Source organism: Pinus tabuliformis, chromosome 6 (genome assembly GCF_031772625.1).
Source record: "Pinus tabuliformis cultivar Carrire ecotype Pingquan chromosome 6, CPIR1, whole genome shotgun sequence".
NCBI classification, from domain to species: Eukaryota; Viridiplantae; Streptophyta; class Pinopsida; order Pinales; family Pinaceae; genus Pinus; species Pinus tabuliformis.
In genome coordinates this window covers 886,851,999-886,875,634 of record NC_142292.1, presented here as the reverse complement: position 1 = coordinate 886,875,634, position 23,636 = coordinate 886,851,999, and the positions used below count along the sequence as shown (strand labels likewise).

At 39.3% G+C, this 23,636-nt stretch overlaps 1 protein-coding gene across 4 annotated transcripts in view; it reads left to right on the top strand.

Annotated features, from left to right (window-relative positions):
• The window catches only part of LOC149261751 (vacuolar protein sorting-associated protein, putative (DUF1162)), a 528,477-nt gene that overhangs the window by 125,730 nt on the left and 379,111 nt on the right, over positions 1 to 23,636 (top strand). For all 4 annotated transcript variants that reach the window (XM_089422755.1, XM_089422751.1, XM_089422743.1 and 1 more), the window contains exon 4: positions 4,256 to 4,370. In XM_089422755.1, the coding sequence (XP_089278881.1) occupies positions 4,256 to 4,370 (115 nt within the window). The remainder of the gene's footprint in view (positions 1 to 4,255; positions 4,371 to 23,636) is intronic.

Here is a 23,636-nt window from a genome sequence, read left to right as displayed (position 1 = left end):
TCTTGTTGAAGGACTAATAAGAATTGTATTTTGGGTATGAAATTTTTTGTCTATTATGCATGATCTTATTTTATAATTTCTGTTGGGCAAAATTTGTTTCTAGTTTTACAGATTAGTGTGTTCCAGTTCATTAGCTGTGCAAAGTTAATAGGAAGTTGTTACCAAATCTGGCGTGTGTGCACTGAATCTAGTGCCCAAAATCTAACATGTGTTTGAGTCCATCACAAACCTCCATGAAGTATGGTTCTCAACCCAAGTGTCCTCAAGTCAAGTGCCCAATCTCCAAGGTGTATATCACATGGTCCCAAGCTCTAAGGGCAAAGTGCCCTCTTCCAATTTTCCAACGCTTGACATCCTAGATAGATACCATTCCGAATTGAGCAATCGAATGCCCCATTGTTTGCACCCAACGGGTCAGTCAACATGTTGATTAGGGAAACAATTTACTATTTAAGGGCACCATGCTACCACTCTAACCAAGGTCAAGTGACCGCCCAAGTTGAGCTATCCATATGTCCATGAAGCATTGCCAAGTGGCTATGAAACTTGGCACTCTCTTGGCAAGATGAAGACACTTTTGGGGTAACAAGAAGTGTGTCACATAATCATCAAGTCAAGGTATAGCAATCTATGAGTAGGCTATCTCCATTGTATATGTACGTGAAGGTATAAACAAGGGTAGGCATCAGGCCATGTGCTCTACATCACATTAAGCACCTCCAAACATGGTGTAAATGTTGGGTTGTGTTATATTCGTTGCGTCGACTGCGCAGCGGGGGGGTCACAGGGGGTTTGAGGGGGGCAGGTAGGCCCCCTCTACAGGGTTTGGGGCAGCGCCCCGGGGATTTTTTTTTGGATCCTATATTAGGTTGGGCGGACCTACCTATGGTTTTGTGCATGGTTTTCGCACATGGTTTTGGGTGTAATGGTTTTCGGTCCATGGTATTGGATGCTTCGGCATGTATATATATGTATTGTAACATTGAAAGGAACATAATGAAAATTGCAGCTGCTAGTCCCAGTTTTGGGATCCAGGGGAAAATCTCTATGTATATGTGTTTTATGTGTTATGCTCTCACCAGTGTGGAAAAAGTCTTCAAAAAATCGTGATTTAATCCTAAAAACGTGATTTTTGAACTAAACGATTTAATCCCCCGACTTTTTGGTGACTTTTTCACAAAAGGAAAAAATAACGATTTTTTCGTTATACTCCCGATTTAATCAGGAGTCGACCCAAAAAGTCGGCCTCCCTTCCCAGGCCGTGGATAAAGAGGCCACAAAGGTGAAAAAACTGCAAATTGAAGCTTCCATCCATGCATTTTCAAGTTATTGCATTGTATTGTTTGTCATACTTCTTGCGAGCATAGAAATCTCATTTGTAATCTGTTAGTTTTGAGGTTAAGATATGTTTTTGTTTTCCAAGGAAAAACAAATCTTTATACTTCATATTCCTAGTTAGAAAGCAAAGTATACATTGGCTAAGCTTCCAAGCTTTTAGTGATCCAGACTCTAAAAGCCACCGCCCCTTCAAAAGATTACAAAAGTACCAAAAGGACAAGCATACAACAGTCTTCCGTAGAAAGAACCTCACACCATCAAAAACATTGTTACAGTTGTTGAATGCTTCCAGAAGAAACAACAAAGAGGAGGTCATGAAGATCAAACAGCAACAACCTATCCAAAAAAATCAAAACCAATGCCTCAAAAAATAACCCATTTTTCAGACAGGAACAAAGTACCTGTGCAATCTTGTGACAGCAAAGATCCTTCTTGCAATGAGAACACATTTTGAAAGGGAATATTCTTTAGTGGTCAACTCCCTGTAAATGTGGGAAAAGGTTATGTATCAGAAGTGGATTTTACCTCCAAGAGTTTTTGAATAATAGATGCCAAGGCTAGGTTAGTAATCTGACATCTACTGTTCAGTGTTTTCTCAGAAAATAAGTAACTTGTAGTCACCAAGCATTAATTTTCACGTCCACTGTGATACTCACTGTTAATTTTCATTGGACCTACCCCCTGACACCTTATTACCCAAGCAGATTACAATCTACTGAATAAATGCATGACTTATTTCTTAATACAATTAGCGGAAACAAAAATTAAAGGGGAAGAGGATCTCAGTGACTGATTACTTGATGACTTTTAGATGACTCATGATATACGTTTATTATATTTTTTGTTGATATTTTGACTCTTGAGAGTTGAGACTCAGACAAGACTCAAAATTCAGGAGTTGATTCACTATTTTGATATGTGATGTAGCACTAGACTTCATATACATATTATATATTAGCTTTCTTTACATGTTTATGTGGAAATGCATTTATTTGATGTTGTGGATACTCTAGATGTTAAAAAAATTAAAAAAAAATGAACAATTTTGTGTTTTTTAATTTTGCCGATTTTTTTCCAACTTTTTAAAAAAACTCCCGACTTTGACTAGTTTTTCAACTTTTGGACCCTTGCCGAATTAATCCCGACTTCGATTTTTTCCACATTGGCTCTCGCATTGTTTATTCTCTGTGTTTTAGAATTCATATGCAGGTAATTTCTGTACGGGGTTAAAACCTACAGTAAACTCTTTGGGGTAACCCCAAAAGCTAACATTTTATGTTAGAAAATCACAAAGACAGAAAGATTTTCTTGTCTCGATAATTACTTGTGATTTGTTTATCATTTTATTATCTTTTTTAAGTTTTCTTTTATCTTTTTATTATCACGCAACTACCAAAATATGAACATGAAGATCAAGGACACAAGATGTAGGCTCTCAGCGAGGGCAAAACCCCTCCTTGAGGAGAAAACCCAAAAATCTCCTCTTCTTCAAGAACCAAATCAAATGAGACAACCAAGACCCTTTGACCAAGACCAAGACTTTCCTCCATCCACCAAGTCAGCCTCCCAAATTGATCAGTCAAACACTAGCCCATTTCTTCATAAATCAACACAGGTCTGCTCCTCAAGATCGAGTCAACCAAGGTCTCTGCTCTGTCATTCTGAAGCTCATACTGTACTTTTGGCCCTGCAACAGCAAGTCTGCAACTTTTTTGTCCATACTGTACCTTCGGACCTGCAACAGCAAGTCTGCAACTTTTTCGTCCCTGCAACAGATCAAAATCTTCGTCCTTTTACATGTGTGAGCTGGGATATTGTCTCCTATTTCGCTGTAGTTTTCCTTTCATTCTAGGGACTTCGCACACCTTTTCTTCCATCGGCAACTTCAGGTTGAAACTTCCTTGGATCACTCTCATACTAGGTCGAATGCTGGGGAATTTATAGTGGTTCGAATCTGCTCTTTTACGCCGACATGAACAGTGGGCAGGCCGACTTGATGGTGGAGGAGAAGATGACCCAATTATATAATTGGGTTAGTTTGTACTAAAATATGCATTTCTACTTTTGGGATATTTCACTTTGTTGAAAAACTAATTTGTTCATTCTTTTGGGCTGACCATTTTATGCACAAATTGCAGTGGCTTTTTGTATTTTCTATAGTATGAGAAATGCGCCTTGATGTTGCACACAACCCTATGCTGATGGGCTATGTATGACTATGTTGGTGCATTTATCAGTTTCTGATCCTAGTTTTTTTTCTTGTCCCATTCATCTGTTGTAATCTGATTATCTAGGGTGTCACCAATGATTTGATGGTACCTGTTCCGGCTTAAAGGTCCCCAAACGAGTGCTGGCTTAGTTTCAGATTCAATTTCATGCTTTGATTGACTCCTTTTTGCTTAATTAGCTTACTGAAATATATCTTTTAGTGGGAAGTGAAGGCAAAATGTCAAAAAGAGTGCTGACTGAGTGCTCTTTTTTACTTAGTTAGCTTACCCAAGTATATCTTTTAGTGGGAAAAATGTTGTAGTGTTTAATCATAATCTAAACATTTATACGACATATTATGCACAAATTAAAATGAGAAGATGTATGTATTGTTTAGTTTCCTTTTAGATCATTGTTTTTGCTGATTTTTAGCTTTATATGGAATAGTTAAGTGCCTTTATCAATTTTTATGTGACCCTCTAGAGTCTAGAGATTAGTTGCTCTTATGTGTTCCGTTGAATTTTTAGTTTTTTGGACAATGTTTAACAGTCAACCATAGTTATCTGTCTAGCGATACCTGAACTGAGTTGATTTTCTTTTCTACTGGTTGGAATATTTTCTGGCTTGATATGGTGGTTAAATTTATAAGCAGTAGTCTTACCAATGGTGGTTAAATTTTCATCGGTATTATTTAACATTTCTTTTACAGGGATCAATGCACTTCTCTCACATCTATGGAAAAAGCTTTGATGGCAGCTGTCAGCTGTACAGTTTCTGCAGTCACCGTCATGTGTCCTGTGGATGAGTTATCATTTGTTTTTCAGGTTTGCTACGGTTGTTTTTTCATGTTTGTTTAAGGTTGCATCTTGTTCTTTGAATTCAAATAAACATTTTTAATGTTTACATGGATAGAAGGGAATATGGACAAAGGGCCATTATCCCAAGAAGGGAGTCCCTGCACATTCTGAAGTTATTTGAATGAAGAACTAATTTGAAGGCCATAAAATCTTTTTGTGCATGTGTGTGATTTAATTTGCTTTTGTTGTTTCTTTTATTTGTGTCAAAATTGTAGCCATGCTTTTATTTTGTAGGTACGCATAATAAATATTTTGTTGCAAGAGAATCTACTAGGTAATAAATTGTTGGGTTGCTAGGGTTAACAAAAATTAACATGGTATTGGAACGTTCTTCTGAAGACCCATCTTTAAAGATTGCATACAAGTATTTATCGTTTATTAAGTGAGAAAATTTGAGCAAGAGAGAGTTGGAGCCTGCCCTATTACCACAAAATCTAGCAGGCCTTGAAGAGGGAAACCACACAAGATAAAAGCTAGACAAAGTGCTAACAATGGGGTAGAGGCCTAATGTCACCTCAGCCAAAACTCCCTGCTCTTTATGAATTTTCACCAATGGGAGGAGTCCTGGTAAAGGAGGAATCACTTTAAATAGACATGCTAATGATAAGGTATGGAGTGAAACTATTAGAGCTCATTCAAGAGAGAGGCACAATAATGGTATGAGGCTTCAAAAAAGCAAAACACTCTCAAAGAAAAGCTCTAGAACATAAGGCTCAAAACCTAGGGTTTTGAGATTTTCGATGATAATAGGTACTCACAAGGCCAAGGCTTGAGGGAAAGGGTTTCGTACAATGATATTCAACTAATCCAAGGCTCATGAAACCCTTAAGAAAGTCTTCAAGTTGAGGGGAAAAGAAACTAGGTTTCCCTCTTAGAGTCCACATGCTCATATCAATGTCCCGACCATCTTTTTCATTTTATGATTTTCTTTCTTTTGCTTCTTGCTTGTGGCCATGATATGCTTTTTACTTTTCTTTTAGCTGCATCAACCTCTCGAGGCAAAGTTTCAAGGCTTGACCCATATATGTGGAGAAGGGGAGGGGGTGTGCTAGAACCCAGTGGACCTAGAGATGGGAGATGGTGTATAGGGCTCATAATGTACTGAAGGAAGTGATACATATGGAATGGGGAAAACGGGACCGCACTATCTCAATCGAGGTTTCCCAAGTAGTGCCCTTCCTAAAGCCATGGGCCATTAGGAGAGGTCCCACTGGACTAGGGTTGATGATTAACCCCCCATTTAAGGCGAGGGAACAAAACCACGATCAAACCGCTTCCTTCTTCCAAGTCACCAAATAATCCATGCTAAATGTCCAAATGAAAAACAAGCATAACCACCTGATTGCACAATGAATAACATACCTTTTGGATCAGATTGCCCACCTTCTAACATGTGCTCTTGACAAATGGGTGAGGAAACATATGGTTGATGCAGGTGGAGATAAAATGGCACATCACATCAGCTACAAGGTGGCTGTGAGAGGTTGTCGGCTACTTGATGGAAGAAGATGATTAGAAGGAAATTTCTCCAAGGAGTCACCCACTGTTGGTGGGTAACATCTAGCTCCAACTAGGACACGAGCTCACTATGGAGCACACGATCCATGTACTCGAATAGGGAGTTCATGAGAACTAACTCCAACAATCTCCTTAGATGCAGACCTATAACTTTCACATTACAATGCAATTATTTGGGAGCATGTGCACTAGGTGTACATTTATTGCCCATGTTTTTCATTAAATAGTAAACTATATGGAAAAGTAAATTTAATCTAAGTGCATTCTAATCTAGCATGAGAACATGATATGGTGATATTAGCTACGCAACATGGATATGCAAGCACCTACATTACCATGCAATGTGATCATTTAATGCATGAGATAAGTATAGTCATATAGCCAATGTAACCAACACATCATTAGATCAACATAACAAAGCTTGCACCTATGAGTGATCAAGAGATAGGGCAACCAAATATCACATCCTCCTTGGTAAGATTGGCATGATGAATCACAAGGGTGGGAGGTGGGAAAATAAGAGGACCATGAATCAAGGATCATGGATGAGGGGGGAAAGAGGAGTCCAACTTGTGCCATTGGATCCTTTCTTGCAACGAAAGAATGGTGAATTCAACAACCAAGCTCATAAACTTTCGATGAAGAGCAAGCTCAAGCATATCCTCCTTATGACATGAAGAGATAGATGACTCATACATATCCATAATCACATCATCCTGATTATCAAGGAAAGAACAAGGTGTGCTACAATCATTATATCTTGGGAAGAACCATAACCCCCTTTCAGGGCATGAGGGAGGTTGCTCAATTTCATGGCTCCCAATGTTGAAAATAGTATCAAAGAGAGGTGTTAGTAGGCTTTTTATGCCTTTTAGCCTAGTGAGCACATTAGTTACTTTTGTTTCATTGATATTTATGAGTTAAATTAATGGCATGGGTGGAAAAGGTACTTAGAAGTGTTTTACCATGTACTTTTTCTAATATTAGAGTCACTTGTACTTTATAAAGTGACTTTATGGGAAAAAATAGAAAATGTACAAAGCTTGGAAAAGGTACTAGGAGACTTTAAAGTGATGGGACCAATGTATGAGGGGGGTCATCTGGGAGAATTGATGTCAACCACACATCTTGAGACATGAGGATGAAATCTCTACCACTAGATCCTAGGTTTAGGGATTCAATCTTTTCCAAGGAGACGAGGAAAAGGGAGGCTCATTCTTCACTTCACACTTGAGAGAGAGCATGAAAAGAAGGGAAAGAGGAGAAACTTCATGAAGGAGGAGAGAAATTGCAGTTAGAGAAAAGGAGCTCGAATCCCAAGGAGGAGGATGTACAATAGGCACAAAAATCGAGGAGACAACAACATGAATTTCGAGGAGATGAGGCACAATTTTCAAGGGAACATCAACATGAAAATCGAGGGACAACAACAAATACTCAACATGAATTTCGAGGAAGGAGGCACAAAATTTGAGGGAGGAAACAATTGGTGTCAGGCCCGAAATTTGAGGCACAAATTTCGAGACAACAACTACATGCAACACGAAAATCAAGGAGGATTTCTGTAGTTGTCCGTCACAATTTTCGAGCAGGTACAATCCCTTCAACACAAAATTTGAGGCACTTTCCAAAATAGATTTCGAGGCAGATTTTGGGCACTAATTCCAAGGCGCTGGGCAGAAATATTTTGCTAAATTTTTGGGCATGTAAATTTGTGGAAGTATGAAAATTCAGAGGGCACAAATTTCTAGAATAAGTGCAATTAATGCTTCAGCAAAAAGGGAGATAAGCACTGTGTTTTATGTACTTATTTAAATTTCTCAAGCAATATAATCCTCTTTTGAACACTGGTTTTCCCCAAGAGGCTGTGGGGTTTTTCTGGGGTCAGCTTGACCAAAAACTAGTGTCTCAAATGTGTTGAATGCTTGCATAATTTTTGCATTAATTATTAGCTGATAAGAAAGTGAAAATTAAGTAGAAGCACTCTTTAATGTTTGCAATAAATGCATTCTAAAATTTATATTAGCATGACAAAACATGTGGGTTGGGCCTAAACAAACACATGCAAACTTGGGTGCAAATAATTTATTTTCTACATGGTATCAAAGTTAAGTTGAGGCTCATATCTCAATTTTCACTCAGCTGATAAAGAGGGCAGCAAGCATCTAAAGTCTCCAAACGGTGAACCAATACCTTTGAAACATTGCCAGAAACCCAAAGACTTCAGCAGTTCAGAGGGAGGAAGGTTCCAATTTTCAGATTTGCTCCATTTTGTTGGTTGTGGTGTCATGGCTACAAGGTTGAGAGTAGAGAACAAATTGGCAAGGACTGAAAACTTTAACCCATGGAAGGAGAGAATTACGCTTTTACTTGAGGAAGTTGAAGTGTGGGATGTTGTTGAAGTAGTTGTACAAGCACCCACCGATCTAGCTCAGCTGGTGGAGTTCGACAAAAAGAATGTGAAGGCAAAGAGGATCCTTCTAGATGCCATCAAGTACCATTTATTCCCTCGTGTCAGGGATGAGGTATGCATATCAGATGTGGGAGTCCTTGGTCTCTTTGCACTAGAGTTCTAATGCGAATAGGAAGTTGGTGTTGAGACAAAAGCTACACAACACCAAGATGACCAAGACTGACAGTGTCACCTCTTTCCTCACTAGAGTATCACAGGTGAAGGATGAGTTAGCTGCCATTGGAGATGCTGTTCTAGAGGAGTAGTTGGTTAGGATTGCCTTAGATGGGTTCACCGAGAAGTGGGATGGATTTATCCACGACTTGGTGGCCAGAGAGCACTTTCCTGGTTGGAGGAGGATGTGGGGTGATTTCACCCAAGAGGAGATTAGGAGGAGTGCAAGGGGCGGCAACAAGAGTGGTGGGGGAGGTGAAGAGGAGAATGTTGCTCTTGCGGCAAAGGGCAAGAAGGGTAAGAAGGTTAAGAAGGGGTCTTCTAGTGGAGTAAAGCAGGAGAAGGGGAAGCAAAAGGCTAAGGAGAATGACATGAGCAAAGTGAAATTCTTTGCTTGTGGGAAGATGGGTCACTATGCTGTTTAGTGTCCCAACAAGAAGGGTAAGAAGAAACAGGGAGTTGTAGCTTCAATAGATGTGGATAATTTTGCGGCTATGTTTGATTCAAAGTGTGCTTTGGTGGTGAGTTTAGCCACTCATCTCACATCTTTTCGTGCATGGTTCATTGACAGTGGAGTATCCTGCCATATGATTGGAGTTAGAGAGCACTTCACAAGCCTTTTAGAGGATGATATTGACTTGGAGTTTGTGCTTGGCGACAACTCCAAAGTCAAAGTGGTAGGCATGGAGACACTTTCATTTCAGAGGGAGCCATCACCTCCTCTGAAGGTGACAAATGTTCTTTATGTTCCAGGGTTGAAGAAGAGTTTGATATCAATGTCTAGTTGGAGGACAGGGGTTATGAAGTACTGTTCTGGAAGGGGCAAGTGTTGATATATCCCAAGGGATCCAGTATTGAGTTTGCTCATGTGATTGGAGCTTGTAGTGGGAGACTATACAAACTTATGTTTTTGCCTCTTCGAGCTATGGTAGCGCAAACTAGTAGCAGTGAGTTATGAGAGGTATGCCACATGGGGATGGCCCACTTGCACCATGGATCTTTCGGGATGTTGAGGGAGATGTTTACAGGGTTGCTTGACTTCAGCACAGAGCATCATGATGTGTGTAGGGGGTGCGCTTTGGGAAAGTACACCAAGACACCTTTCCAAAGCAGTGACAATGGAGCTCCAGGTATCCTTGACTTAATTCATAATTTCATTCTGACGTATGTGGTCCTATTTCCCATGTTTCATTGAGTGGATATGAGTACAATGTGACATTCATTGATGAGCACTCCAGGAGAACCTCGATTTACTTCTTGAAGACCAAGGATGAGGTCTTCCGAAAATTCCAACAATTTAAGGCTCTTGTGGAGAACTAGACAGGGAGGAAAATCAGGGTGTTGAGATCAAATAATGGGGGCGAGTATACTTCCACGGAGATGAGAGAGTTTTATGGGAGTGTTGGCATTAAGAGGGAGTTCATTGTGCCTTATAACCCTAGTAGAATGGGGTGGCAGAGAGGAAGAACAAGACCATTGTGGGTGTAGCTAGAGCAGTGTTGCATGATCAGAGTTTACCTTTCTTCTTGTGGGTCGAGGCATGTAACACTGTTGTTTATTTGCAGAATAAGAGTCCATACAAAGTCTTGGGGAGCAAGGCTCTTGAGGAGTTGTATACCGACAAGAAGCAGGAAGTTGGGCACATCAGGATATTTGGGTGCCTTACATATTCACATGTCCTTGAGGAGAGGAGGACGAAGTTGGAGCCCACTGTAGAGAGGGGTATCCTAGTGGGTTACAATGAGACTAACAAAGCCTACCGTATATATCCTCCTGCGTAGAGGAAGATTGTCTTGAGGCAAAATGTGGCATTTGAGGAGAAGAGGGATTTGAGGAGTTCTCAAGAGGTTGATCAGGTAGAGTTGTAGGCTCCTCAGTAGGGGGCCACACTACAGGTTTCAGGTGCATTAGGTGGTACATCAAGATCAAGAGGTTCATCCTCTTCAGGAGTGACAGGTTTATAGAGCATAATTTCGCCTGGTACAGGATCACTTGTTACAAGTTCATCAGGCACAACATCTCAGAGTTCAGGATCTCCATTGGTTATTTCAGAGCCTTCCTCGTCAAGAGGAGAGGCACTAGTTGAGGATTTTTCCATACCACCATAGGGGACCACTGCAGGGAAGAGGAAGCCAAGATGGCTTCTAGAGACTTGATGGATGATCTGATAATGAAGATCTTAGATTACTTTTAAGGTATTACAGATTCATGTGCATGGATTTGCCTATATTACTTAGTGCAATGGATCGATAAGATTGCAAATTACATAGACAATGAAGCAGTTAAAGAGACATAATAGAAAAACACGCATAACACAACAACTTTAATATGGAGTTCACAAAACTCTTGGGCTACGTCTTTTGGTCTTGCCTTCAGTGTTGACCTCTCTATTATGTCTTCAAGAGCAGATTTTTACAAAATGTGAGCTCAATTTGAGTCTCAACACAACAGATACAAAATAGCAGGAGTTTGCTTGAATCCCTCAAGCCTATCTGAGTACACAAACTCTTTCTCTCCTTCTCTGGCTCTGTTTTCTCTCTGTCTCAGCACTGCTTGTCTCTGTCTCTGTCAGTCTATGACTTTAAAGCCAATCGGCACTGTCTGTTCGTTTCCCCTTCTCAGGCTCTCTGGCTCCCGGCCTCTGTCTGCTCGAATCCCCCTCTAAGCGTTAGCAATCATTGCTAAATGCCTTCAGGGATGGTGGCAACCTGTTCTGTAACAGAATGGAACATCGGTGCCTTTAAAATCCCAAAAATGGCCTTTCTCTGTTTACACAGAGAATACACAGAAAACCTGTAAAAATCCACCCAAACGTAGTCTATCGGACTTCAAAAATCATTAAATCCGCCTTATATCCTTTCGGATCCGTCTTCGGACGCCATTGCAAGTAATCGTTGATCAACGACTATTATTGATTTCGGTTGGCTAACACGCACGGAGATTACCTGCCCGAAAAGGGTGGTTTTCTTTCTCCACTGCCCAGCCACGTGGCAGCCAGTGTATGGGCTCGGGCAGAGCCTGGCCAAAACTACTTACCACATACGGCCTGCCCAAAATCCTGCTCGTTTCGGAACTCAAAACATATCGTTGCGTCTAAAAACCTTTTCGGGTCCGTTAAATCGCCCAATTCGCGTTTCCTTTGGTTTTTCTTTATTTAACGAAAACATAATTTTACATAGAAAAAGCCCTTTTTACGGATCTCAAAATATATTAAATTTCCTCTATAATCCCGTCGGGTCTGACTATCGCAATCGCATGTATCGGCCCCACTCCTTTGTGTTACTCCGATGCGATATTGCGATATCGCAATCACACATCGCTTAGTCCCCGGGCCTTTGTATAAATGCTCCACTGTATATTGCTAATGTGATATTGCGGGTTAACCTGGGCCGTCGATCTGCGTGCTTGATCGATGGCCCTTGTTGACTCGCGTCGATCGCGATCGCAACTCCCATATGGTAGCCTCCGATAGCCATTGCCGATTGCGATATGCTGACCAGATCTGGATCGTTGATCGGTCAGATCTGATGGCTCCTGTGCAAAGTTGTTTAAACCGCCGATACTCTGTTTTTCCACTATTTCTTCATGTTTTTTCACTCCTGATAGTGTAATCTTCCATTTCTAAGAGTTCTTCTTTTGCGATAGTTTTGATCTTTAGAAGACCTTGAAGACTTAGAGGGTTTTCTAGGATCCATTTTGGATCACGCCATCCCACTGAAAAAGCTTTTAGACCACCAAAAGTTGGTTTTTAAGCATCAATCAAGTGAGGATACAACTTCCTCACTTGTCCAATCTCTATCCATCTTGCACTGCTTGGTTTTGAACCTTTGAGTCCAATTCTCAGGTACTCAACATCCCCTCTGCGCGTAGTTCTCACCTTCCTGTCCAGAACTATGTCTTCCTGCAACTCATTGAGATATTCAGGCAACAGATCATCAATAGAAGGCAACTAACCTTGCTCTTCAGGATCTTCAATCAATGAAGGTTCATATAGTCTCAAGTTCTCTGCATTAATGACTAAATAGATATGCATATAAGCTGGAAAATCAAGGCGAAAAGCGTTCTCACCAATTTTCTCAAGTATCTTGAAAGGCCCATACCTTATTGGCTTCAGCTTCTTACCTTCACCTTGCATTCTGTTTTTGCTGATGTACAGCCAGACTTGATCACCAACTTGGAAGCTATGCTCAATTCGATGCTTATCATGCCTTGCCTTATACTTGGCCTGGCTTCTCTCCAGCTGTTCCTGCACTGCCTGGTGAATTTTTTGGATTTGTTCAATGAACTTGGTTGTTTTGTCCACATCACTGTGTCCATCAGTTGCTATGTCTTTATGAAAGACAAAATCCAAGGGAGACCTTGGTGTAAAACCAAAACAAGTCTCAAAAGGAGATCTTTGTGTAGAAGAGTGTTTGGCACGGTTGTAAGCATGTTGCACATAACACAAATGTTCATCCCAAAGCTTGGGATGTTTGCTGCAATAGCTCCTGAGCAACTGGATCATTGTCTTATTGACCACCTCTGTTTGGCCATCTGTTTGTGGATGAAATGCTGTGCTCTTCTTCAATCTGGTGTCCATCGACTCCCATAGACTTGACCAAAACTTTCCAACAAATCGGGAATCTTGATCAGATACAATAGAAGTGGGTAACCCAAAATGAACCCATACATGCTGAAAGAACAACTTTGCTGTTTGTTCAGCTGTAATCTGCTTGTTACAAGGTATTAAAATACACATTTTGCTGAACCTATCCATAATAACATATAAATAGTCATGACCTTTTCTAGATTTTGGCAACCCCCCAACAAAGTCCATGGAAACACTTTCCCAAGGACGAGAAGGAATTGGAAGTGGAGTGTATAAGCCTAATTTTCTATTGCTGGGCTTGCTTTTAGCACACATGGTACACCTTTTAATATATCTAGAAACTATTTCATGCATTCTTGGCCAATAACAGAACCTTTGCAGTTGTGCAATTGTTTTACTTACACCAAAATGACCTGATATAAGAGAAGTATGTGCTTCTCGGATTATGTTAACTCTTTCAGTTTGTGGAATGCATAACTTTCCCAAATGATACAAGAGTTGGTCCTTAACATAATAATCCAATTCTTCTACTTGCCATGACTTAAAGTTGAATATACATCTTTAAAATCTATATCTTGAGCATATTGTTCAATGTAGCTTTCATGCATTACTGAGTTATGCTTAAGTACAGTAGATGCATTTTTGACTGGTCTGGACAACATATTTGCAACTTTATTGTGTATGCCCTTCTTATATCTGATGACTAGATGAAACTGCTGTAGAAAACCCATCCACTTGTAGTGTCTTGATTGCTGCAATTTAGTTTGTGAGTGCAAATACTGAAGTGGTTGATGATCAGTATGTATAATTGTTTCTTTGCCCATTAAGTAATGTTTCCACTTTTTCACACTCTATACTAATGCATACAATTCTTTATCATATGTGGGATAATTAACTACTGCAGAATTAAATGTCTTAGAATGATAGCATATGGGTTTACCATGTTGCATCAACATTGCTCCCATGGCATAGTCACTGGCATTTGTTTCAATCTCAAATGGTCATTGAGGATCTGGTAGTGCTAGTACTGGTGCTATACTAATTTTTTCTTTTAAGGTGTCGAAGGCTTTCTGCTGTTTGCCTCCCCACTGAAACACCTTGTTCAATCCTGTTAAAGCATGTAAGGGTGCTGCAATCAAGGAAAAGTTAGCAATGAACTTTCTCCAATATTGTGCTGCTCCTAGGAAGCTCCTAACTTCTATAGCAAATTTGGGTTTAGGCTAGTTCACAATGACTTCAACCTTAGTGGGATCTATCTTCAATTCACCACCCCCTACAATATGACCCAAATAATTTAAAGATATTTTGCCGAATTCACATTTTGATAACTTCACGTAGTGGTTTCTCTTTTCAAAACATCTAAAGTTTGCTTTACATCCTTCAAATGTTCTTCCCATGTTTTGCTGAAAACAAGAATGTCATCTAATATACAAAAATCATCAATAAAAGGTCGGAGTACATCATTCATAACTCTCATGAAAGTCGCAGGGGCATTAGTTAAGCCAAATGGCATAACCAACCATTCATAGAACCCTTGCTTTGTTTTGAAAGCAGTCTTCCATCCATCTTGTTCTGCTACTCTGACCTAATGATAACCGCTACGCAAGTCCAACTTGGAAAAGTAAATTGCTTCTTTCAGCTGATCTAATAGATCATTAATGCGAGGAGGAGGATAACATTCTTGATTGTTATTTTATTCAGTGCTCTGTAATGAATGCACATCCCCCACGAACCATCTTTCTTCCTCACCAACACGATTGGAGATCCGCATGGTGATGTGCTTGGTCTTATGAACCCTTTCTCGAGCAGCTCCTGTACCTGCTTCTTGATCTCTGCATTCTCTAAAGTGGATAACCTGTACATTCCGATGTTAGGCAATGGAGCATCTTGCTGCAAATGAATATCATGTACAATTTCCCTTTTGGGTGGCAGACTTTTAGGTTCTTGAAATAGGATATCATATTCTGAAACAAATTTTTCTAAATTAGCTTTCTGTTTAGCATCACAACCCTCAAATACATTGGTTTTATCAGGGTTCTTTTCCTTTACAACCATTAGTAAAAATTGCTTGCATGAATTTACAATTCTTTTCATCTGCCCTGAATTTATGAGAGAGTAATTATTTTTGAGTTTATGAGCTCTTACAATATATTCTATTCCATCTTTAGTGAGTTGATACTTATTTTCAGCTCTATAGAAAATGGCTTTTCTATCATACAAGTAAGGACTTCCTAAAACAATTCCACATATATCCAAGGGAACTATATCTAACTCAACCTCATCTACAAATGCTGACCCAATAACAAACCTAAGTTTACATTGTCTAGTCGCTTGTAGCTTTGCTTTATCACATACCCAACCCAATGGATATGGCTTCTTGTGAGGTGTGGTTAGTAATCCCAACTTCTTTACAATGTCTTTTCCTCTCTTTTTTTCATTATCAATAGATTGTGCAGAATTATTAGTAGATATTTTTGAATTTTTACCTTTTATACCTATGGCTATGACTGTTGTTTCATCACTAGAGTCTGACCCTAAATCTTTCTGAATAGCAGCAGCAATCTTCTTCTTCTTGGGTTTCAGCTTTGGATGCAAAGACCAACAATGTGCATCATCATGTCCATCCTTCTTGTAGTGAGTGCATGAAGGTTTGTCTTTCTGTACAACGTTTGCCTTCCTCTCTTTCCATTTCTGCTTCTTCTTTTCCTTGTTCTTGCTTGCAGTGGGTTTTGATGATCCCCCAATCTCTGGGTTCACATTCTTGCCTCTAGCCTCTAGATGTGTAGCCTGAACTGATATCTCATCTATGCTAGTAGGGTTAAACATGAGAATGGTGTGCCTCAAATAGCTATGCAGACCACCTATATACTTCAACAAAGTTTCAGGTGAGTCTAGAGAAATGCCTAGAATTAAAGCTCTTTTTCTAAATTCCTGGGTATAGCTTTGTACACTTTGCCCCTTTAATTGGTGAAGAGTTTGCCAACTCATCATTGCTTGCTGCATATAAGCTAGTGGATAGAATTGTTTTTTAATGGCAAAAACAAATTCACTCCAGGTAGAAAGAATTTTACTGTGCTTCTTCAAATCAGCTTGTGTCCTGCCTTCCCACCACACTAGGGCAATTCCTCCAAGGCGAAGGCTGGCCAGCTGAATCTTTCTCCTTTCTAAATCGATGTTCTGCACCCTGCAATACACATCAATCTGTCTAATCCAGTTATCTAGCTTTTTTGCATTTAATTCTCCATCATAAATGGCAAGTCAAACTTTACATCTAATTTAATCAAAGATGTTTTCTTCTTTTTCTTTTCAGGGCTAGGAGATGAAGATGATGGAGGTGATGGTGGAGGAGATAATGGAGGAAGCTTTTCCCCTTTCCCTTTGCCCTCTAGGGCATCTAGAGAAGGTTCTTCGGCTCCCTTGTCTTGTTTGGAGGTTGAAGTACTTTCACCTCGACCCTTCTTGAATTCTCGATACATCTCTTCTACCATGGCTCTTGTGGTCATGAGACTGTCCATGAATTGAGATTCCGATTCCAATGGGACTTGTTCTGCCATTTTCCTCCTAGGATAGACTCTTCCAATTTCTAGATTAGCCTCAACCAGTTCTTCTTCTCCTAATTTGAGCTTTGTCCTAGTTAGCATTCAACAGTCCAGCACAAGCTTGTCTAACCTTAGCAAAACTAAAGCTCTGATACCATTTGATCTGATAATGAAGATCTTAGATTACTTTTAAGGTATTATAGACTCATGTGCATGGATTTGCCTATATTACTTAGGGAAATGGATCGATAAGATTGCGAATAACATTGACAATGAAGCAGTTAAAGAAACATAATAGACAAGCACGCATAACACAACAACGTTAATATGGAGTTCATCCAAAATTCCTGGGCTACGTTTCCTGGTCCAGCCTTAAGTGGTGACCTCTCTATTATGTCTTCAAGAGCAAAGTTTTACAAAATGTGAGCTCAATTTGAGTCTCAACACAACAAATACAAAATAGCAGGAGTTTGCTTGAATCCCTCAAGCCTCCCAGAGTACACAGACTCTATCTCTCCTTCTCTGGCTCTGTTTTCTCTCTGTCTCAGCACTGCTTGTCTCTGTCTCTGTCAGCCTGTAGCTTTAAAGCCAATCGGCGTTGTCTGTTTGTTTCCCCTTCTCGGGCTCTCTGGCTCCCGGCCTTTGTCCGCTCGAATCCCCCTCTGAGCATTAGCAATCATTGCTAAACGTCTTCAGGGATGGTGGGCACTTGTTTTGTAACGGAATGGACCATCAGTGCCTTTGAAATCCCCAAAATGGTCGTTTTCTGTTTACACAGAGAATACATAGAGAACCTGTAAAAATCCACCCAAACGTAGTCCATCAGACTTCAAAAATCATTAATTCCGCCTTATATCCTTTTGGATCCGTCTTTAGGCGCCATAGCAAGTAATCGTTGATCAACGGCTATTATTGATTTCGGGTGGTAACATGCACGAAGATTACCCGCCCAAAAAGGTTGGTTTTCTCTCTCCGGCACCTAGCCACGTGGCAGCCAATGTATGGGCTCGGGCGGAGCCCGACCAAAACCACTTACCGCCTACGACCCGCCTGAAATCTCGCTCGTTTCAGAACTCCAAACATATCGTTGTGTCTAAAAACCCTTTCGGGTCCATTAAATCGCCCAATTCGCGTTTCCTTTGGTTTTTGTTTATTTAACGAAAACTCAATTTTACATAGAAAAAGCCCTTTTTACAGATCTCAAAATATATTAAATTTCCTCTATAATCCTGTCGGGTATGGCTATCGTCGTTGCATATATCGGCCCCGCTCCTTTGTGTTACTCCGATGTGAGATTGCGATATCGCAATTGCATATCGCTTAGTCCTCGGGCCTTTGTATAAGTGCTCCATTGTATATTGCCGATGCGATATTGCGGGTTAACTTGGGTTGTCGATTTGTGCGCTTCATCGACGGTCCTCGTTGACTTGCGTCGATCGCGATCGCAACTCCCATATGGTAGCCTCTGATAGCCATTACGGATTGCGATATGCCGATCAGATCTGGACCGTTGATCGGCCAGATCTGACTACTCCTGTGCAAAGTTGTTTAAATCGCCGATACTCTATTTTTCCACTATTTCTTCATGTTTTTTCACTCTCGATAGTGTAATCCGCCATTTCTAAGAGATCTTTTTTTGTGATAGTTTTGATCTTTAGAAGACTTTGAAGACTTAAAGGGTTTTCTAGGATTCATTTTGGATCAATGGAGGCTCAGGAGGTAGTGGGGAGACCCAAGTGATTAGTGAGGGAGAGCAGACCACTAGGGAGGTTGGGTGGCTTTGTGACAGATGTTGTGGAGACATAGCCAACTAGTTTTAAGGACGCTGCTAGTCAGCAAATCTGGAGGAATGCCATGGTGGAGTATGCCTCTATCATGAATAATGATATCTGAGAGGTAGTGCCACGTCCTGATGGGAAGTCAATGGTGAATTCTAGGTGGTTCTACAAGATCAAACATGATGCAGATGGCGGCATGGAGAAGTTCAAAGCTCGGTTTGTGGTGTGGGGGTTCTCACAGGTAGAGGGAGTTGACTATGAGGAGACCATTGCACTAGTTGCTCGTTATACTTCCATTAGAGCAGTGATATCTATAGCAGCTGAGATGGGATGGAGGATTCAACAGATGGAGGTGAGGACAACCTCTCTTAATGGTGTCAATTAGGAGTGTTGAAGTTTCTAAATCTAATAGTCAGAAACCCTCCATGTACTTACTGGTTTATTTCTTACTACTTGGTTTATTACGTAAGTCACAGTCGTTGTTACCTCAGTGACAACTATTGTTATTGGCCGATTTTCACGTTTGATTCAACACAGGTAGGTCTTTCCGATTTTTTTTCTCCTTGGTGAATGGCAAATACTTTTAATGTTCTAGGTCCTCCTTGACATAATGATTGGGTAGTTAATTTATCTTTGTTTATCTATAAACATAATCTTATTTTTAAGGAATATTTATGCAAAGATTATTTCATCATGCCAACTTTCAACTTTCCTAATTTGTCAAGTCCTTGATCTTGTAAAATTTATGATGATGAGCACAAAGTTCTACTTAAATCTTTCCATCGCTATCTAATGCACTGTTCCTCAACCCCAATCTTAACAAAGCAAAATATATTTATCAACAGTGATTTGAAGGTTATTAGGTTTTAAGAAACAAAATTATCCAAGTTGAAAATAGTTACTACAAAACTTTTTACGCCATCCCTAGCTCTTAAGGAGCTGACTTGCCACCCCATCTAGTAAGTAATCTTTTGTTGATTAAAAATAACCATTGTTGAATTTTGAACATAAATAGTCAATTAGAGAATAGGAGGTCTCATCACGAGCCAACCTACCATGATCATAGGTCCTAATAAAGTGACATTACCACTACTAGTCACCAAGCCATGGTAATGGCCTTTGGTTGTAAAATTGAAGGACAACAGGTCTCATCACGAGCCGACTTGTTCACTTTTGTTAGCTCCCATGAATGGCATTGCTATTAACTGGTTATCAAGCCAGAACAATGATCTTCAGTAGACATTTAAGTAAATTGAAATGCTTTTATAACTATGTACCTATTTCTAATAGATGGGACACTAGCATTTCAATGGGTTGAAAGATCATCCCTGTCGAGGTTATGGACGCATGCTGGTAGCGGTGGTCATGCCTATGGTATAGAAGTTAATTCAATACTATGATCTACTTGGTTACCTTGTTTTCTGAAAACTAATTGTCGATAAAGCCTATTGTTGCATATATAAGGTTTTTTAGAACTCATGGTTCACGGGGTAATGTTTAATCAGTTCTTAGATGATGATGGTTATGGTTTATATCTATTATTGAGTTATAAATATTCACTTTACATGTCAGGGATGAAACTTTTAGGATATTTGATATTTGACATTTTGTATCATCTAATCTATCATTCCTTTATTCTACAAGTTTCATATCTTTAACCAAAGATAGTTGCTTTGCCCAATCAGTCTCCATTTATTCGTAGCTTAACAACACTACTATTATTTTGGGGTAGGATAAAGAGGCCTAATTCTGATTTTGAATCCCAGGTAATTGGTCAGACCTTGAGAAGCAAAGACTGAGATAACTAATTCTCACAATTTTTGTGCTCATAACAACCAAAGCTTATGGGTCTAGGGAATGCATCTTTTTCTCATCATTTTACCCTCTTTTATATTCCCTTTTTATCCATTATTATCTCATGACATTCACAACATGATTATGTCACTTTTATATATAATGAGGTAATTGAGGTGATGAATTACTAATTGAGGCTACTCATGAGATGTGTTATAGAAATCTTGATGACAGGGAAACTAATCAGTTTGGGGGAAGGAAACCCTACTACACTTTCTGATTACTTTCTTTCAGCTTGCATGGCTTCCACCTTTTGCATCACTTTCAACATCAACTCAACCTACATTAACTTCAACAAATATCAGTCCATACATGCCATTCCACATTTTTACGGAAGTAAAACTTGAGGTAAAATAGCGCAAGTTTTTGATTTATTAAAAGTTTAGGAGAATGTCATGGAAAACCAATGAGCGTTATTCACTCATATTTTTCCACCATTATTTTCGCTTCTTTACCACTTCCCATTTTTTTCAGAGACAAAAGCTTTCAATTTGGGGGAGTGTTACTTTCATTAATTTATTTATCATGACCATGCCATTAATATTTTTTATCATCCATTGAACTCCTTAATCCATTCTCAAAACCTTCGTTATTCCAAGTTGTTATACACCAAGCAAGAATTTCAACAACGATTTGTAGCAACTACCTCAATTTTTTTTCTAGTGTATTGCATGGGGACATGCAACATGTTCAATTTGGGGGAGGAGTTGCTATGTGTGATGGATATTTTCTCATTTCTTCTTGATTTAAGGCATACAATTTCACTTTTATATAGTGCATAAATTGATTTGCGTATATCTTTAAAACTATCAACTAGATTCTTGTGATTTTCGGACAACAAGAAGGTATCATTAAAATGAACAAACCCAGAAAATTTCAAGCTAAACTAGTTTGTAAGACTCTAGAAATCATGCACTGTCACCTATAGCCATTCTGCTTATATCTTGGGATTTGTGGATCATATAGTTCTGTTTTTTGAGTGGAGAGGTATTAATATAGTAGAAATCTTCCTGCAAAATTTCAGCAAGATCTGATTTGTAGTTTTTGAGAAAATGGTTAATGAAGTTTGTTGTTACTTGTATCATATTTTGCTACAACTTCATATACATATGGTTGAAAGTTAATGTGCAAATTGTTACAGCTTCACCAACATTGCTAAAATTGAATAACTATTGTTTTAAAGAAGCATTTGGGTAAGAAGCTTTTTGTTCCATCAATATCATGAGCTTGGGTGAGCATTTTGATTAATGTACTATAACTTGGTTGGAACGAAGACATTGTCTTGCATGAGGACATGCAACATGTTCAGTTTGGGGGAGATGTTGAGTCACTATTTTATCATTATTATTACCATTTCTTGACACATATTTCATCCATTTCTACCATTTTTTATCACGTTATTTATTATATAATTCCATTTCATAATTATTTATGCTCTTGTGGATAAGTAATACTTGTTCTCCTTTATTTTTAATAAATTGATAACTAGTATGCATGATTTTGCCAATGATGGTTTATTAATGAATTTGTTATAATATCACTCACAATTTTAACCTTCTCCATGATCTCATCTAGATTGCAAATTTGATCTTCAGCTCATAATCAAATATTCCAACTCAAAAATTCGCTAGGATAAAAAGTGACAGTTTTGCGTTGGACGTTTCGGGCAAATGAAGATGAATCTTGAAAATCCAAGACACGGGTTTTGTGCAGAACGGACCAAATTAGTTTTCCAATGAGCAGTTTTCCAAAATTCGGTCTGGATTGAGAGAAAAACAAGGTTCTTCTAAGGACATTTTTGTAGATTTTCTGTTGTGGCCGTTTTCCAAATTGCTCCAATTGCAATGCCAGATTCGACTTGTTCCAGCTGAACCATGATGGAAAGATCTCTAAGATATCATTTTGCTTATTGAGATTTTGTAATCAATTTAAATTGTAAGGGAAATCATGTTGTAATCAGTTTGTTGTAAATTTACCTTTGTTGTTTATGTATTTAAAAGACACAAATCAGAGAGAAAAGAGATAATACATATAGAGCAGATCAGAGATTTTAGAATCTTCCTTTCGCGTGTAACAACAGAATTTCAGTTTGTAATTCCTTTTTATGAATTAATGAGAATATCAACATATTGTAACTCCATGTAGTCTATAATTCTCAGCGATAGTCTTGATCGAAGAGTTGGGCCCACTCTTTTGATCAGGTACTATTGGAATATAGTTCGTGTGGTTTAGGTATGTCTTTCACTGGTATTGTTAATATTTTATGATTGCTATTTACTTCCTTACTGTTATTCCTGATTGCGGTTACTTAGAGTTGATGTTATTTAAGATCAATATTATTTGATTTGTTAATTTTTGCTGGATTGATTTAGAACTCTTTTGGGCCAACGACCTTTTATTTCGTAGTTGATCAATGCTGGGTAGGGAACATGTAGCATGCATAGACCTTGCATGATAACCTTGAAATAACTGGACGGACCCCGGGTTTTTAATAAATGTAAAGAGCGATTGGATCTATAAACCAATATTAGGACCCCAACAAATAGAATAGCGTGATTTTGCTCCAACTTTGAGGGCTTTGAGGATGGCGCTAGCCCTCCCATGACTCAAGGGGTGAGACAAACCTCATCCAGGCTTTGAATCGACTGCCAAACCATGTGATCACTACAAAGCCTGCCAGGGCACATTGAACCAAGTGCATCATCTCATGAATAATGTGGGGCAAAGTCCAGACAACTGGGGTGCTATGGGTGACCATGGAATGGAATGATGCTTTGTAAGTGGTAGGATTCCGATGTCTCTAAGCTCTTCACCCGTAGTGTCATAATGCTCCTTTATTGGTCTCGGGCCCCAATTAAGCTGCCAGCCCATGATGAAAACCGCTTGCCAATCACACACAATGTCCAATGCTACATCTTCACCATTAGGTATAATAATCATTAGTGTATCCAAGTGGACAAAGTTTATTGGTCAAGGGAAAATTAACACTTCATATTGGGCTTCTCTTCCAAATTTGGGGCTTTGATCACGTAATAGTGTTACCTCTCTAGATAGGAGTGGCTAATGGACAACCCTATTAGGTGTTCCCAAACCCTAAGAGGAAAGACAAGTCCCTGATACATCCCTTTATCAATAGGTGTCATGTGACTAATGATGGAACAAAAGAGGGACAAAGGGAGACAAAGGGGTCATGATGTTGTTTAGTTGATTTTGCTGGCTATGATTATGGTTAAAGATATGGATCATTGTACTCTCTTTCGCTGAATCATTCAATGACAATCTAATAAGAAGAAGAATTTGAAATGGTTTTCCCTATAGTGGGTTTCACCC